We start from the raw sequence: 17,692 nt of genomic DNA on the forward strand, positions 1-17,692 counted from the left end.
GAGATGGTTATGCGAGACTGGAGTGGGTTGTGGTACTCGACAGACGATTATTATCACGAAGATTTGGTCCGAGAGTTTTATAGGACGAGGGAGTTGGATGGGAATAGAATTTTACTTAAGGTGGCTGGGAGGAAGAGAGAGGTTACTACTGGGTTGTTGGCTGAGATTTTAGGCATTCCGCCTAGACACCATCTCGATGCCACATTCTGAGGATTCCCGTTCTTGCTTTGTAGAACCTTTGATGAACGCGACTGTTTCTGAAGGGAACTACAATGCGAGCTCGCATTGTGTTTGCCAAGCATCTCTCAGAACCAACTAGCTGGCTGTACCTCAGTGGATTGGTAGGAATGTAATAAGGAAGGAGAAAGTCAGCGACATAGATCTGAACTGCCTTCACGTGCTATGGATACTCCAGCAGCAGAAGTATGAGTTTTGTATTGTGGAGTTTTTGAGAAACATGATTAGGGGAGTTGGGAAGAGTATTGCACCTCTCCCTGTTTTGATTACGAAGATCATGATGACCCTGAGAGTGACTCCGAGGTCTAATAGGATTTGCCTGAAAGAGAACCGAAATCCTCATATTTTTATGGAGTGTATCCAACGAGTTTGGAGGTTGCCTAAAGAGAGGGTAGCTGAAGAGACCGACTCGGAGGATGAGGATGACACGACATGTTTTGATGCCGATGCCTTGGAGCGGTGTAGGTCGGACGCAGAATGCATGACTGTGATTCATCGTGGCATGCGTTCCCTAAATACTATTTGCAAAGACCTCCGGACTCGGCAGGCTACCATGCATCATAACTTTGAGACTCGTGCCCGGCACGAAGATGAGCGGTGGGAACAAATGAGGGCTGAGATGGAAGCTCAGTGCCAGTTCCGAGACGACATGCTTGCACGCTTTCCACCCCAGGGGGGTTCTTTTGAGGAGCAGTCTGTTAGGCACGAGCGTCGTCGCCACAGGACGGATGGTTCTGGCCCTTCGGAAGCCAAAAGCCATCTCCTTCTCATGCAGATTCCATTACCAGTAGTGTGTTGTTTAGGGATTTGATGAGTTGATTTGTTTTATTGTATTTTTTTTATTTAGTTCGAATGTAAAAATATTAGTTCAGTAATTAAATTTGAATTTGGTTGGGTTCTGTTGTTTGAATTCAATTTTAATATAAGTTGGTTATTTTCGAATTATGCATTGTTTTTATCATTAATTCCACCTTCCCGATTTGTTTGGGGGTGGTATTATTTAGCCTAGCATAATTCGCTATATGATCATCCATTTTAGAAGTTGTGTTGGAGTGAGGGTTGAGAATATTGCCGATATGGGCATCGCTAGGAATAGATATTGTGGTAGGATGAAATCTCGATGAGTTAGGCAGATTCTATCCTAAATTCAACCTAAAAGATATTATGGTTGTTTTAGAATCAAGAATATGAGTTGTTTCCGTTTTCGGTTTTGGAAATTTTATTATTTTCGGCAATTGCCTTAAAGCTTTTTGGCAACTTCCCGATTCGTTTTAGCAATTTAAAACCTATAAAAACTGCATTCATTCTACACTCACAACCCCAACTACATATCACATTCATCTCTCATGTTTCACTCCCACTTTACCTTATTTTTCCTTCGCACTTCGGCCTATCAGCTCCCCGGCAGCGCTAAGCCTTGTCGAGAGAAATTCTACCCTACCCGACCTGCGACTGTAGCTAGCTAAACCTGAACCTACCTCGCCCAAAACACTGGAATTCAAGTTTTCATCCGAAGCGCAACCCGCGCCCATCCCAGGCTAAAAGTGAGCGCACCCTGCCCAAGTGCCTAGAACTCGATATTCATCAGAGCGCACCCTGCGCCCAGTCCAGGCATAGCTTGAGCACACCTGCGCCCTGACCCCTGTGGGCACCAAAAATTTCCAGTTTTCCAAGGGTTGTTCCAGGATAGTAGCAGCTGTTCTAGCAAGTAGTTTTGTGATGACTTCTCCTATAGTGATACCGGAGTAGTCCTTCGAACACTTGTTGGGAAGCGACACTTATGGACATTGGTTCCGCGAAAGGATCTTGTAGTTAGGGTGGAGGCATCTACTGGTAAGTGACGCCGACTCGTATTCACCTAAGCTTACTGAATTTTTTTTACAATAATGTTAAGTTCTATTGTAACCAAAACGGAGAACAAGAATTCTCCGTCACGGTAGATGACACGCCACTAGAATTCAATAAGTATGTCGTAGCATTAGTTTCGGGAATACCAATACCTGACCCTATTCACACGTGGGGATATATGACCGATAATGCCTACCTCTATGACTATATATATTTCCATGAATATTATGGGGTAGGGGTATTTCGTATAATGGACCAAGGGCGTTACAACATAGCCCTTGGTAGTCTGTCCCTAAATGTAGGCACCATCATGTTATTCATCTTGATGAATATTCTAGGGGAGTGGCAGTTTACTTTTGCCAATAGTACCACTGGTGACGTTTTCCTTGCTTTAGCTGAGGGACGTCGCCGATACGACATTCCCCCAGTCTTAGTGGCTAGTCTTAAGAGAGCCCAAAGCATGAGGCATAAGTATCTTCTTATGCCTGTATTAGTTTGTCGCATCATGCTCAGTTGTCTACTTGAATTCTGTACCCAGTTCACGGATTGGAAAAGGGTCAAAGTCATGAGACCCACCAATTGGGTAGTTCGCTCTTTTCGAGTAATGACTTGGCCGGGATGGCAGGTGCAACCTCATTTGGTTGCTCCTTACACCCCATCAGACATAGCAACACTCGATAGGTTAGTAATCATAGATGATAAATAGCGTGAAGCTTGGCAAGTTATCATGGTGTGGCAGGACGCGAAGGAACCTCATCTCATTACAGCGGATGACGAGGAAGAGGAAGAGTAAGCGGGAGTGCAGGTAAGTTTTAGTTTCAGTTAGTGTCTGCTTATGTCCTAAGCAAGTAATTTCTTACTACCCCATAACGGGTGGAACTCCTATAGAGTTGTGTCAGTTTTTATTTTATATTAGTATGTTATAACATTGTTTTGCAGATGTTCCGGAATTTCATGCGTTTCATTGGTATATTCCTATCTTCTTTATTTAAAATACTTTGAGGACAAAGCATACTTTTTGTTTGGGGGGGGGGCATAGAAAAACGTGTAATTAAGGCATCTGTTAGGATATAGATATGTCCATTTCCTTCCTTCTTAAACCATCTCCTAATCCCTGCAACACCTAATAAAGACCTCTAGCTCAATTAGGAATAGGCTAGTGTGATAGTAAGTGGCAGATGTGTTTGATCGACTCCGGCTTCCTTGTGTGTCATTGAGATGGTAAGGTAAAGTGTGCCCACTACACACTGGAGTAGCGAAACTTGAGCGGAAAAATCAGAGTGGTTTTTGTCTTGACATTTTTGTGAGGACCTACTTAAGGACGGTATTCCGAGTTTTCAAAAACGGACCTGCTAGTGCATTTCTTAGTATTACTCATTGTATATATGTTTATTATAGATGATTGATTATTATGCATATATTAGCTTAGGTTTTGACTTGATTATTCTGTATTCATTGCTAGTGAGATGTATAAATAATTTGGAGCATGAATAAGGAAACAATAGTTTTATTTCTTAGTCGATGTAGTATAGATGACATTTGTGAGTACCTTCAATGGAAAACTCTCACGAGGCTAAACTCGTCTACTAGGGAATTCCTAGTGGTTTAAGGCCTTGTTGCATATGGTAAATGCAATCGCACTCAGCGAAACGAGAGTAGTTAGAACTCCATTTTTGGTCACTTATTCTAATTTATCATATTTGCTTGAGGACAAGCAAAATGATGTTTGGGGGTGGTTTGATAAGAGCCCAAAACTGTAGTTCTAACCCCTTAACAATCATACTTTTAGACCAATTATGCGAGTAATAAATAAGAGTTAATGTTGATTACGTGTTTTTATGTATTTCAGGCAGTAAAGTCAATTATGTGCAGAAATGTGCCACTTTGGCGAGATAAAGGAGCAAGGGTTGGTTGCTAAGAAGTTCTGTGATAAAGGCCAAGATTCAAGGAGACAAAGCCTTTGTAAAGCCCGGTCAAAAGCTGAAAAGTCAACACGGGCAGAAACAGAGCACAAGTCAGCAGAACTTTCGAAGACCATATCTTTAAACTCAGGCCTCATAATTGGACCTACCTTACGTCAAAACGACCGGCTCGGAAAGAGCTTTCCAATGGTCTAAGCCTTGACCCAATCAGAGGAGTAAAAGTGGACGAAAAGTCTGCTGAAGTCAAAGCCAGCTGAAACGAGCTTTGTGGACTGAAGAAATTGGGCTTTGGGCTCGATTTTCCGGCCCAAAACATGGCTCCTCAGCCCATGCACAAAATTGTGGATCTGGTCTCCTCCCTTGCATAAAACAAGACTTAGCTCTTAAGTTAGATATAGTTAGATAATCTAGAATAGAAAGTAGCCATTAAAATAGCTTGTACATCTAGTTTTTGAATTCAATTAGTTAAATTAATTAGTTTCATACATTGTTTTGGATTAATTTTTTGAATCATAGTTCTTCATTGATTAGATAAATAAAATAGTTATTTCTTGTTCATTTCGATTTTGTCATTTAAAATTGTTAGATCTAATTTCAATTGTTGTTATTCAATTCTTAGTTATTAATTTAGATTTCAATTATTGTTTAGTTAAATTTAATAAAGTTATAATCTTTATATTACGTCTAGTTTTAATTCACATCGTAGTATAATTCCCACCATTGCTCTTATTAGACTTTGAATAGATTAGTCAATCTAGGAAACTTGAATGCTAAAGAACTAAGAGTGGAACGAACTTTTTACTCCACTCTATTTCGATAGAATTGAGAGTATAGAAATTTTTGATAGAAACGCATAATTAAGTTTAGTTTTTCTTGCGTTTAGAGTTTCATCGCTTTATTCATTAGTAAAACTACTCATTTTACGTTTATCAACGACCCCTCACGGCGACCTGAAGTGCTAGCTTCAGCAACCACAGACGCAGATCGAGCCTCATCTCCCCCACTTCCAGCCTCCTCAACCGCCTCATCTTCATCACCACCCTCGCTCACCCCGCAAACCGACTCATCTTTCTCTTCCTCCTCACCATCCCAACTAAGAGAAACTTCGCGAACCTCATTAGATCACGTGTCATCTGAGTCAAACATCTCTCCCTTATCTCCCACAGTTCTAGCTGCTAGTAACTAACCGAACGCCCTAAACAACTCTAGACCAAAGACTAAGAACGAAGAAAGAAGCAGAAGTTCAACAATGGCAGAAAACTAACCTGAAAGCTGTTGGTGTAGTGAAGTATTTTCTACAAGGCGAAGCAGCAAAATGACGCGCGCTTCAAAGACCCAGCGTAAGTTTTTGAACAACCGCCCCTCCAGTTTCCAAGGCGTCATGATTACACCCTAGCCCTAGCCGCACACGATTTCCAACCAACCGCCCCCGTCTTTTTCAAATCCACGAAAAATTGGGCGGACGCTTTTTTCGCGAATCGCCAGATCCGCCACGCGTGTCAAACACGTGGCAAACATCTACACCCACCAACTCAAACGATAGCACGGATCGTTTTGCATAGCTCGGCGGATATTTCCACTTCTGACACGCCACCGTGTTCTCTCAGCAGGTCATCTTTTCAACCGGCACGCCCTACAGAGAAGGGGCTGTGTGAGGGAGTGATAGTCCCTTTTAGGAATATCAGGCACGTGCTCAGCAAGATGGAAACACCAAACCGACCTATGACGTACCGCACCGACCTTCGTAGCCAGGTCGCCTCTACAAACTAAGAGATCGCGATCCGCATTTCACCGTGACGACCGCGGCTCGGGCTATAATGAAACTCATCTTACCTTCTAGAAGCAATCATGAGTGGAGATGCACGTGCACAAATCCCTGCCACCAGCTACTGACCACGGCCGCAAGCTAGGGACCCATGCTACTAATCCGCATCATCACAGCAGACCTACAAGCACAGTTCTCACACGCCTCCCTAATCTCCACCCTACATTTGTTCAGTACTTTACACGTGGCGGACGAAGATCCACTCTCACCATCTATAAATACCTCACATACGAACTATGCCAGACCTGATCCTTCTCTCCCCCCAGAATCGAGAGCAAGATACGTAGGCAGTTCGCTCTCAGGACGAACTCGGTCTTTACTATAATTAATCCCTTTTTCCCCTCTCCTTGTATGTAAAGGAAAACCCAAATACGCCCTTTACACTGGTCGAAAGAATTGCTGTATCCTGATTGCCCACAAAATATCTCAGGTCTACTGCTATCGTTCAAGATTAGACGGAACAAAACTTATAGCCATTGTGAAGGTGACTATGCAAGACGGCGTATAAGTTATTAAGAGTTACATAGTATCTCCAATTCTGTTCCAAAAGTAGGCATAAAAAATCTTGAGACGGAACACATAGTCGGTATACTTCCTTCATTTGGTTTTCAGCTTTGATATGTTAAACTACAATACTAAACCAATATCAGGGTAGCATCGAATATGGGCAAGATATTCTTGTAAGGGTGCACTCAGAGTGCTTAACTGGAGATATATTTGGATCAGCTAGATGTGATTGTGGTAACCAGTTAGCATTGGCAGTGCAAGTAGTTGAGCAGGCCGGTCGAGGTGTAGTGCTGTATCTTCATGGCCATGAGGGAAGAGGAATCGACTTGGGTCATAAACTCATGGCCTACAATTTGCAGGACCAAGGACAGATACAGTTGTTGGAACTTGGTTTTTCAGCTGATGCTCGCGACTATGGCATTGGAGCTCAGGTGCGACATCAATCTTCTATCATTCTTGTTTCACTAATTTATGTGTGGTAGTGCACTTGACAGTTGAAATGTGAACCCAGTATGCTACTGCCTACTGGTACTCCGTTGTTTCAGTAAATTCCATCACCAGTAGATGACTATTAACTTTAATCATTCTTTTGCTGCTACCAGATTCTAAGGGACATAAGGGTTCGCACAATGCCCTTGATGACAAACAATCCAGCCAAATTCACTGGTCTGAAGGGCTATGGTTTGGCTGTTGTTGGCCGAGTTCCAGTTATTTCACCCATAACACGTAACAAAATGGGCCACATCTATGGCTCCGACCTATCCTATTGCAAATTTTAATGGGCCACATTAGAAATGAGTTTGGGAAACTGAAAAAGAAAGGCGGCAAAAGAAAGAGGGGCAATTTGTGGAAATGTGGAAGAAAAAGTATATATTTTTCACCTTCATACCATTCTCTCTTTCATACTATTCATACTTTTTCCAAACAGAAACACTTTTCCTTCTTGTTTTTTTGAAGAGAGAGAAAAAATGGTGGAGCTAGTAAAGACAAGTATGGGCAGTTCAGTAGAAGGAGGAGAAGAACATTACTTGTTGGAGTCAGGAAATGAGGAAAGGTCTTGGAGGTTAAACTTTGATGGCATTCAATGATGTTCTGAGTATGCTGAAAAGCCACCTCCACATCATTACTGTCTTGGTGTCTTAGGTCAACTTCACAGTATGTTTTTGTATGGTTTTTGTTTTTAGCATAGAATCTGTTTAGCTGTTTTTAGTAAAGTTTGACTTTTTAAGCTAATACCATTTGCACTAAAACTTACAAAAAAGATTGTGTTTTGACATTTTTTTTACTAAGTAGTTGGTGTGACTTGTTTAAAATCTTGGAGTTGTTACATGATTGATTTAATGAGTTCTGTAAATATATTAGTAGTTATAATGTGTTATTGGCTCTGTGTTGTGTAGAGAATAGATTTGTTATGCGAATCTTGATTGGTTCTTGCAAAAAATAGGCTTTGAGAAGTTAAGAATGAGGTCACAATGGATGCCAAACTCGATTGCCTTTACAAGGGGAAGAAAAGTTCTGATTCAGTTTTTATTTCAGTTCTGTTAAAGACATTGGTAGCACAACCACCCAAGACAACTACAGATCTTGGGAAGTTACAACTTTAATTCTTTTGCATATCAAACATAATCTAAATATGGTTGCAGTGGTGGATTTACTTTTGCTTAGGCACGACTACTTTTACATACGCCTATAAAAAAAAACACTATTTTTATATACAATGTTACTCTTTGTTCATTCTCTTTATTCCAGAGAGATAATTGAATGCCTCTGTTTTACTAAGAATCTTCATAATCTGCAAGTGTGAAATGATATTTCCAGAAAACGAGTGAAATGATAAAAGCATAAACACCCTGGGAACCTATGTATACATTGGACACATTTTAATTGTCTAATTTAGTGTCTAAGTGTACTAGAAATGCTTTTGGATTAGGGTTAACCCCCCTAGATGGGGAAATTCGGGTCTCCCCCCCCAAGTACACACAAAAAAAAAAGTCAACTTAGGTTGACCGTATTTTTTTTGTGTGTATTTTTTTTTGGGGGGGGGGGGGGGAGACCCTAATTGGCCATCTAGTGTTGGGGGGGAGATCCTAATTGGCTCATCTAGTTGGGGGGGGGGGTGGGTGTGGGTGAACACTAACTAACCCTTTGGATTAATGCACTAAGATTCGTTCTTTAGAAAGTGTGTGAACCTTTTTTTGATTTCTTTGTTTGTGGGTCTAGCTTCTGAAGATGTGGTTGCCTAGTAATCTAGTATTACCAGTAGCAGGTAGAAATAATGGAAGAGTTCAATGAATGGATGCCTTAGCAGAGCGTGGTTTTCTTCTTGAGATGTCAAAGGTTTATATGATCTCTAGCTTTTATTGGTTTTCTCTTAGAGGGGTACTACAGCAGTAATTAATTTTTATCACGTTAAATGGTTAAATGTGCTTTTGTCAGTTTCTAGGAAGAGCGAGATAAGTTGGCTAGGAGTGAGACGATGGTCATCAGAATATCAAATATTGCAAACATGATTCTTTTTGTTGCTAAAGTTTATTCATCAATCAGGAGTTGTTCATTGGCCATCATAGCATCTACGTTAGACTCACTTCTAGATCTATTGCCGGGTTTCATTTTGTGATTCACAGCATTCACTATGCAGATGCAGAACCTCTGTCAGTATCCTATCGGGAGGAAGCATATGCAACCGCTGGTCAGTTACCTTCTGTAAACTTTTTATTAGTAGAGTCATATACGTCATGGTTGAGAGTAATTTAAGTTCTTATGTTTCTTGACATATGTTGCAAATGGTGTCGAAAATTAACTTGGAATCTTATTCTTAAAGAACTTTTGCACACTACAGTTGTACTAGTACCTCATCATCATCATAGGGCATGTGTATGGATGGGTTTGTTGTTCAGGCATTTTTCAATTGGATAAGTTGGAAATATTCTCTAGGACATTGCACACCCATTGGCTTACTCTTAAAGTGGGACTCATTGTAGAAGTATTACCCATTGCCTCTTTAAGGGTATTGGCATATTGCTAAAGAAAATAGTTTAGAAAATAGTTTTTTTATTTTAAAAACTTTTAATCCAAAAAAATATATTTTATTGAATATTGGAAAGAAATCATACAGAAGTGGTAGGGGACAAGCGCGCTACAAGTTGCAAGGCATCTCTAAACAACAAAAGTTATTTTTGCTGTGATAATTTCCCCTGTAATAATTTTTATAATAATGTTCACGTATTGCCCTAATTTTTTTCTTCTTCTAAAAGGTTTTGTATCATATAGCAAAAATGTGTTACAAAGTAGCTTCCAAAGAATAAGAGATAAGAATGGAGTGCTTGATATGTAGCACTAACTTTACACCATTTCTGTTCACAAATCTTTAGTATGTCGTGTCCTTGCTTTCCATTCTATGTAGAAAGGGTGGCCTAGAATTCCACCATTGCCTCGTTCCCTTGGGCAGACAAACTATTTGTCTTGGGCCTCGCTCCACACACTGGTGATATTTATCCGATCTGATTAGGTTTTCATTTGATCCCAGGCTGCTTTGAGCCTCTGATGCACCTTATCTTCTTGAATTGTTTTAAGTGCAGGTTTACAATCAAATTCGAATCATATATTCCTCCATCCCGTTTCGATTTCCTTATTCCCTCCAATATGGCAAAGCTTCCAGCAATACCTAGTCTTCCAATATAAGCACCAATGACTGCACCATTACTCTCCCTCTGAAGAATTACCCATGCAGTGGTGTAGTGGTATATGTTCGTGTAGTTTAGATGAAATTGTATTGAAGCTTGTGAGTGAATCAGCAAAGGCAGGCAGAATATTTTCGTGATCTGCACGTTGTGTTGAACTTGTAGGAATTGGCTCCCTCAATTGAACCATATCAGAGGTGGAATTTCCTCAAACGAACTCCGTTGTTTTACTCTTGTTCTTAGGTTTTTTACTTTTATTTAGCTTATGGTTTAGTCATTTCGAGAGCTGCTAAGTCACGTGTGATGGTAGACATGTGACTTTTTGTTTTATCATAGGCTAATTTAGTAACTCGTAGAACCTGCAAGTTATATGCCTCTGAACCTTGGCATATTTTTGCTGTAGAGATTCCCATTTATGTTCTCCCATAAGCCAACGAGGTAAGTGAAGGTGTCCAGTGGCCTACTGGTCAAGACTTAGGAGGTTGGGCCCGAGGTCTTGTGTATGATTTTCCCCTTCATATGGGTTAAAGGGAATTTAAGGGTTAAGGGAATAAATTTCAAACTATCAAAAAATGAAAGTACAAAATACAAAAAGAAAAAGTGATAAAAGCTGCTTTCCATTGTTCTTGCAGTAAAGGACTATCATTCTTGCACCTGTCGAGCAACTCAGTAACTGTAGCTACGTTTATGATAATGAACATCCTCATGTACTAAAATCATAAGTTAGATTTCTGAAGAATGCCAATAATTGGTACTTCCCCCTAGTTAATATTTACGTTTAGTTACTATTTCAACTATACTTCTAAAAGTATTCATCATATCTTGTGGTTAATTTATGAGAAGAAAGAAAAACAAGCAGCCACATTACTTCTTTTAACTTACATTTCTCTTCATATGTAAAAGAGATTGTGCATAGCAATGGATTGTTTAGTTGGTTTATTATACTCATTTTCTCAAATGAAAATGCTTGCAGGGAATCCTTGTTTTTGCCTCGGTTATGGCGACATTTGGTCTACAAATCATCTTGGAGTCAGTTCGGACATTGGTATGATGTAAGTGCATCATTGAAGTATAGTTGATTTTCTTCACAGCTTGAATCGCCGCGCTGCTGCTTCAATTTTCCATTTGTTGATTGACATATTCTGTTCTCCCAATTCTGCACTTAATTGATCATTGGATTGTTGGCTGTAGGAGGATAAGTTTCACTTGACTAAGGAGCAAGAGGCATGGGTCATCTCCATCATGCTATCAGTAACTCTGGTTAAGCTCCTCCTAGTATTTTACTGCAGCTCTTTCACAAATGAGATCGTCAAAGCTTTTACTTAGGATCACTTCTTTGATGTCATCACTAACATTATTTATCTTGATGCTGCACTCCTTGCAGATTACATAATGACTTTATGGACCCTGTGGGAGGTATACTTGTAAGTGATGTAACCCCTTTTCCTTTTGAGGAGTAGCTGCCTAAGCATGAAGATGAAATTTTCTATTTTCATCTATGTTGAACACTCTTTGATCCATTCTGTAATAGGGTAAACTTAGGTTAAGATCTATACTTACTGCTGAAGTTCACATCTTGACAAAAGACTTGTGTTCTCCTATTTTTGTCCATTTGTTAGAGCATTTCTGTCCAACCAGATCTGGCCATAAACTATATTAGGACAACCGATCTGGCTGTGTGGTTTTACTATTATTATTATACAGGACTGACATTATCTAATATTATCATGTCCGGAATTGTTCTTGTTTGTGCAAGTTTTTTTTTTTTTTTTCGTTGAAAACATGTCTTATAACATTCATAGCATAAGAGGTACAGTACTACTGTCTAACAAAAAAGCAGGAAGAGAGTTCAGATCCTGATATCTAGAAGCCCACTTGGCTAGAGCATGAACTTCATTATTCACTTGCCTACTAATCTAACTAAACCTACAAAATGTGTTAGTCTAGCATAACTCCTAAATATTATATCTAATAGCATCGAATTTCCAGTTTATCAATTGCTGCTCATTCAAGTTCTGTGCAGCCAAAATAACTTGACGGCAGTCTCCTTCAAACAAAACTGATGTGCTTCCTGTAGTCCTAGCTAGTTTAACAGCCACTTCCAGTGCCACCATCTCTGCCTCTTCTGCAGACCCATCTTCAAAGTGCCGTGTAGCTGCTCCCACCACAGTTCCTTCTCTATCCCAAGCCAAAGTCCCTGCTGCTGCCGCCCTTGTTTCCGTACAGAAGGCCGCATCAAAACGGATTAATACATTATCTAATTCCACTATAGGAAAAATAGGATTGTTTTTCTCATCAAGCCAAGTCTTAAAAATGTAAGAGTTTGGAAGGACTTCTCCCTGAGGTTCTCTATATGCTTCCAGGCTCCTGTTCCACTAGGCATAAGCTCTTCTAAGCAGGCTATCTCTGTTGGGCAATTTGCCCTCAAACTTAGCCTTATTTCTTACTCTCCAAATATCTTGTAGTATATGAGCTGTTAGCAGCCCTTTTTCTGCAAGTTTGGTAACCTTGTTTGTATAACCTGACATTTTATCACATGCAGTTGGCATTGACTCCATCTGAACATGGTCGGTTACGGTGCTGGAAAATGGTAGACAAGTCAGCAGCCCCAGAGTATCTCCAGAAACTAACGTATCTCTACACTATATGATAGCCGGGTATTTAGGAATCCCTCTCCACTGTTGAGTAGGCAATTTGTAATCTCCATAGTTGCTCAATTTCGAAACACATCCCTCACAAAAATTAGAACAAACCCCCTATTTATTAATAATTTAGAAAAGTCTTCCTAATATCACTTAAATTATATAATTATTCCCAATTTCTCTCGCTAATATTAGAATAAGCTCTCTTTTATTAATAATTTAGAAAAACCTTTCTAATGCTACTTAAATAACATAATTATTTTCTATTAAAAAAATAGATGAGCTTTTTCTACATAATTACAATTACTAATTAGAATTAGAATCCAAAAAAATCATGTTTACTGTCGAACTTGAGAGACGGGTTTTAAGACTTTAAAATCGCTTTAGAAAAAAAAAAAAAAAACCAATGCGCCAGCATGGTTTGCATACTTGCCTATGCTGGAACCACGACAAGGCCATCAGAAACTTTGATACTGTGCCTGCTTTGTGAAACCCCATATTTTTGGGCTTTATTAGAAATATTATTGGGCCACTTGTTTATGTAATTAGGTCCATTATATTATATTAATTTGGGCTGTTTTATTTTGTATGGTGGGCTTTTTGGTTGATGACCCATAGGCCTATTTTTGGAAATCCATGTAAGGATGCACTTATTTGGTCAGTTCTCTTATACAGAATAACTTTGTGGACATGCTACTATTGACCGTAAGTGCTGATTGGTGGAGTTGGTGCTTGAGAAAATTGTTTATTCTGTCTCGAAAAAACTGTTTATGTGCCCGAAAATGGTTTGAACCAATGAAAAGCTGCTGTTTGTGGACAAGTGTCCACAAATTCACTCTCTTCTCATATGCCCATTTTTGGATGAAAAAAAAAAAAAAAAAAAAAAAAAAAAAAAAACCGTTTTTAAGCTTTGAGATAGAACAAAAGAAAAACAGCACCGAATATCATCTCTCTCTTTCCCACAAAGTCATGTATATTATTTGTTATCTTCGGGCTATTTTACAAAGATTCTTCCCTATGTATATGGCAGGGCCGGCTCAAGCCAAAATGTGGCCTTAGGCGAGGCCTTTATTTGCAAGACATTTATTTCCTAGGACATCTATAATCACCAAAAAAAAATTCACTATATATTCACAATTTTATTATAAATTAATAGTGAAATCTACTATCATGACTCAAATCGAACGAAAAAACGACAAGAACGTAACCAAATAAATATCAAAACTATAAATAAATAAAATAATAGATTCATATTGAAATAAAAAAAATAAAATTTCACAAAAACTGTGAGTATTAGATGATGAATTGATGATTAACCGTTTAGAACTCAAAAGTGAAATTGACAAATGGTTAAACTTGAAATTGGTGAAATAGAACAAGTGAGAGAGAAAAATTTAATGAGAGAAGTGTAATGACAATTTCTTTAATTAAGACAGTTTAATTAAGAGAGAAAAAAAAATGCATAGAATGTGGAGATTCTTTCACTAAACATGGGATTTCCCATTTGTTTTTATTCTTCCAATGAAACAATTTGATTAAATGAGCACACTCCTACAAAAACTGAAATTACTACGCGCTTGTAGCCATTGGATTCATATTAATACATTGAGATGTCATTTGTGCGGTGGACTATTGGATTGTATACACTCCACATTAATTCACTCCGAAATTTAGTGCTTGGATAGAAAACTCATTTGTAAACAAATTGACTATCATATCTTTTTTTTTTTTTTTTTTTTTTTTTTTTTTTTTATAAAATTAGGTAATAATAAACAAATATGTAGATAAATTAGGAAATATGAGGCCTTCCAAATTTGAGGCCTTAGGCGGCCGCCTAACTCGCCTAAGGGTTGAGCCGGCACTGGTATATGGGTTTGACATGGTGGTTCTTATATTGCTATTTCATCGTGTGTTCGCTCGGTTTTGTATCGAAATAAAATAAAATTGGTAGTGTGTTATTCAGTTGCTAAATTGGAGATTAACTTTGCTGAGTTTGGGACGTGGTATATCTGAGTCAAGAGGATTGTTTTTGGTATCAAACATAGACATATCTCATTCTATAAATCAGAGATAAAGGCAAGTATATCTACAAGCTTTTCTTTCGTTTAAATAAACTATGACCAAGTTTAGTTTCGACTTTGTCGACACTGTTACTGTGTGTGTACTTTATTTTGAGATTGGATGCATGACTAGGTTAACTAATATGCTAGTGTAAATTTCTTGTTGAGTTTGGTTCTTGTTATGTTGAACGCATGTTTGAACTGAAACTTATTTCGTTTGTGATGTTGTTCTTTTGGTTATGTATTCCGACTTGTAGTGATTAGTGAATAATTGCTTGATTTAAGTATATCGGTATGACGGTGATGCATTTTCAGAGTTTTGAGATATATATTATGTATAAGGGTTTATGATCATTTGTTTAAGTTGCACTTGTTGAGTTTACCCGTAATGGGTTGCACTTGTTGAGTTTACCCGTAATGGTTGAGGCAACTATTCTTAGTGTTAGGTAAGGAGTTATGATTTCCACATCTTATATAGTTGAGAAACATTGCTACTGGTAAGTATTTGGAATTAAGTGTGTGTTGGCTTGATTTTATTTGATATGTTTGGTATTTTTTATTTAGATTTGAAAAGACTAGTTCGTGGATATTACTTGCAGGGCGCGTGGTTTTTATGCCCTTACAGATTTTGCAGGTGTTTGATTCTTGACCACGTGGAGAGAGAAGTTGGGATATTATTTGGGTTAGAATTTGAACACTTTGTTTTTGTTTTATATTTGTTAGTTATCACCCGTCTTTGACTTATTTTAATGGTTTCATTTTGTAAACCGGTTACTTGACTGTTCTGGCACTTGTCGAGACGGTTAAGTAGTTGGGTTCTCCAACTCATTATATCTTTGGTTGGTTAGTTAGGATATAGTGGGTTTAGGGCGTTACATGCTTACACTTTTGGGTCTCACTACTTTGTTGATGTTGATAATGTCTTGTCATCTGATATGCCCTTGCGGGAGGCACATGACATCGGGAAATCCTTGCAAGAGAAGCTTGAGCAGCTGTTGGAGATCGAGAGAGCTTTTGTTCATCTTAATTATGAATTCACGCACAAGCCTGAGCATGTATAATCACATTCTTAGTTGTAGCACAAATGTTTTTAGCCATGAGACGGGCATCACACATAATGCTTTGTTGTAAATTATTAGGGTATGTCCGTGTCTACGGCCCGCGAGACCTCGATGCGCTTGCCGCGCTACCCCCGACAATTCGTCGCACCTTCGATGCAAGGCATATGCGTGCCGTCAACACGAAACAACACGTCGTGCCTTCGACACAAGGCCAGCCGCGCCTTCGGCACGAAACGACTCGTCACACCTTCAGCGCAAGGCGTATGTGCGCCTTCGGCGCGAAACAACTCGTCACGCCTTCTGCGCAAAGCTAGCCCAATTGCCCATTATCCATAAGCCCAATAGCATCAATTGGGTCAGCCAATTGTGCAGTACCATGTCAAATTTGGAGGCCCAAAAGTTTATAAGCCCAAACGCAATTGTTGACTTTTGGCTGATTTTTGGATAGATCCCATAGGATTGATTGAACTTAACAAAATTGTACAAACCTACTAAACACTTGGATCTACCAAGTCATATTTTGGTGAGAATGATTACCTACCATTGGATGGGGCTTTTTGGGCCCCACACTTTCCTATTTTATTAGATAGATGTGGGTATAACTATTGGGAGGGGTTCTAGGGACATTTTATCTTGACACGTAAACAAACTCAAAATCGTTAGGGTATTTATAAGTTTTGGATTAGGCTAATTTTTTGTAGATATGATCTCCTAACTATTCTAAACATTGTCATAAATAATTAAAAAAATCAAAAAATTTCAAACTTGCCAAATGTAGTTAACAATTTACAAAATTTGGCTAATTGTAGACCGTTCATTTTCACCATTTTTTATACTATATTTGGCAAGATTAGAAATTTTTGATTTTTTTTTATTATTTGTGACAATGTTTAGAATAGTTAGGATATTATATCTACAAAATATTAGCCTAATCCGAAATTTATAAATGCCCTAACGATTTTGAATTTGTTTACGTGTCAAGATAAAATATGTCCCTAGAACCCCTCCCATAACTATTTGGGTATATTTCCATTCCGAATGGGTATAACTGGCCACCCACTTCGTAGCCATTGTGAAAAATTTAGTGGTTTATTTATTTTTAATATATGTGAGGCCTAAAAGATTCCAAGTCCTTAAATTTCTGATTAATCTGATATTTACTGAATGTTTTGTTGATAGGAACATAAATACATACCAAGTCAGAGGCATCGATAAAGTCTTCCATGTAAATGTGACTAATGTAGATCCACCTGATGTGTAAAATCCAAAACTACAGTCCTGCTGAGCTGAGGGTAGAATTTTATGAACCACAATGGTAGAAGCATAATCATGGATATCATTGTTTTGTTCGTCTTGTTCCACCTGTTATGAAATGGTTTTGTAGATCCGTCAAGAGGTTTAATGCAGAAATGAGTCTCGTCAATAGATGTTTCCGATAATGAGAATGCCAGGCACAAGATACTTCATGGTGTAGACTCTCTGACTGTTACCTAAAGTCTCAACTACCTTGACAAAGATCTGCTATATGCCTATATATTCATATTTCTCTATTTATTTTCATATTTCTGGCTCTTTAATGGACCTCAAGATCACAATCAGTTCACAATAACATTGTTAGTTGATGTTTATGAAAAAAACAACAACAGATCCAATCACTCAGTGGGTTGCTGACTTTGCTCAGCCATACAATAACTAGAAAACACTTATGTCCAGTGATCTTCTCGAGGCTGGGGACTCAACGAACTAGAATTTGATGAATAATAGTTTGGAACTAAAAACTTTCTGTTGAAGATTAATTAGATATTCTAATTTGCCATTACAAGTATGCTGTTGGGACATGTAAAAACTAATAGTTTAGAATTAATTGGGGAAGGCATAAGAATGTTGCAGCATTCAAACAGCGCAAAATG

The 17,692-nt window shown here is 38.6% G+C and overlaps 1 protein-coding gene and 1 long non-coding RNA gene across 2 annotated transcripts in view; both read left to right on the forward strand.

The window, feature by feature from the left end:
- Positions 1-11,767, forward strand: part of LOC147497652 (monofunctional riboflavin biosynthesis protein RIBA 3, chloroplastic-like) — a 116,941-nt gene extending 105,174 nt beyond the window's left edge. The window contains 8 exon segments of the mRNA XM_086562956.1: positions 6,161-6,316; positions 6,483-6,770; positions 6,942-7,494; positions 8,776-9,028; positions 9,918-10,216; positions 10,993-11,071; positions 11,211-11,279; positions 11,404-11,767. Of these exon segments, the coding sequence (XP_086419082.1) occupies positions 6,161-6,316; positions 6,483-6,770; positions 6,942-7,118 (621 nt within the window). The 3' untranslated portion in view covers positions 7,119-7,494; positions 8,776-9,028; positions 9,918-10,216; ... (1 more) ...; positions 11,211-11,279; positions 11,404-11,767.
- A 2,781-nt stretch (positions 11,768-14,548) lies between these two features.
- Positions 14,549-17,229, forward strand: LOC147497657 (uncharacterized). The gene is made up of 3 exons (XR_015195208.1): positions 14,549-14,737; positions 15,347-15,403; positions 16,962-17,229. It is a non-coding gene; the product is annotated as an uncharacterized LOC147497657 (long non-coding RNA).
- The last annotated feature ends 463 nt before the right edge of the window (positions 17,230-17,692 follow it).

Source organism: Coptis chinensis, chromosome 5, assembly GCF_015680905.1.
Source record: "Coptis chinensis isolate HL-2020 chromosome 5, ASM1568090v1, whole genome shotgun sequence".
In the NCBI taxonomy this organism is placed as follows: domain Eukaryota; kingdom Viridiplantae; phylum Streptophyta; class Magnoliopsida; order Ranunculales; family Ranunculaceae; genus Coptis; species Coptis chinensis.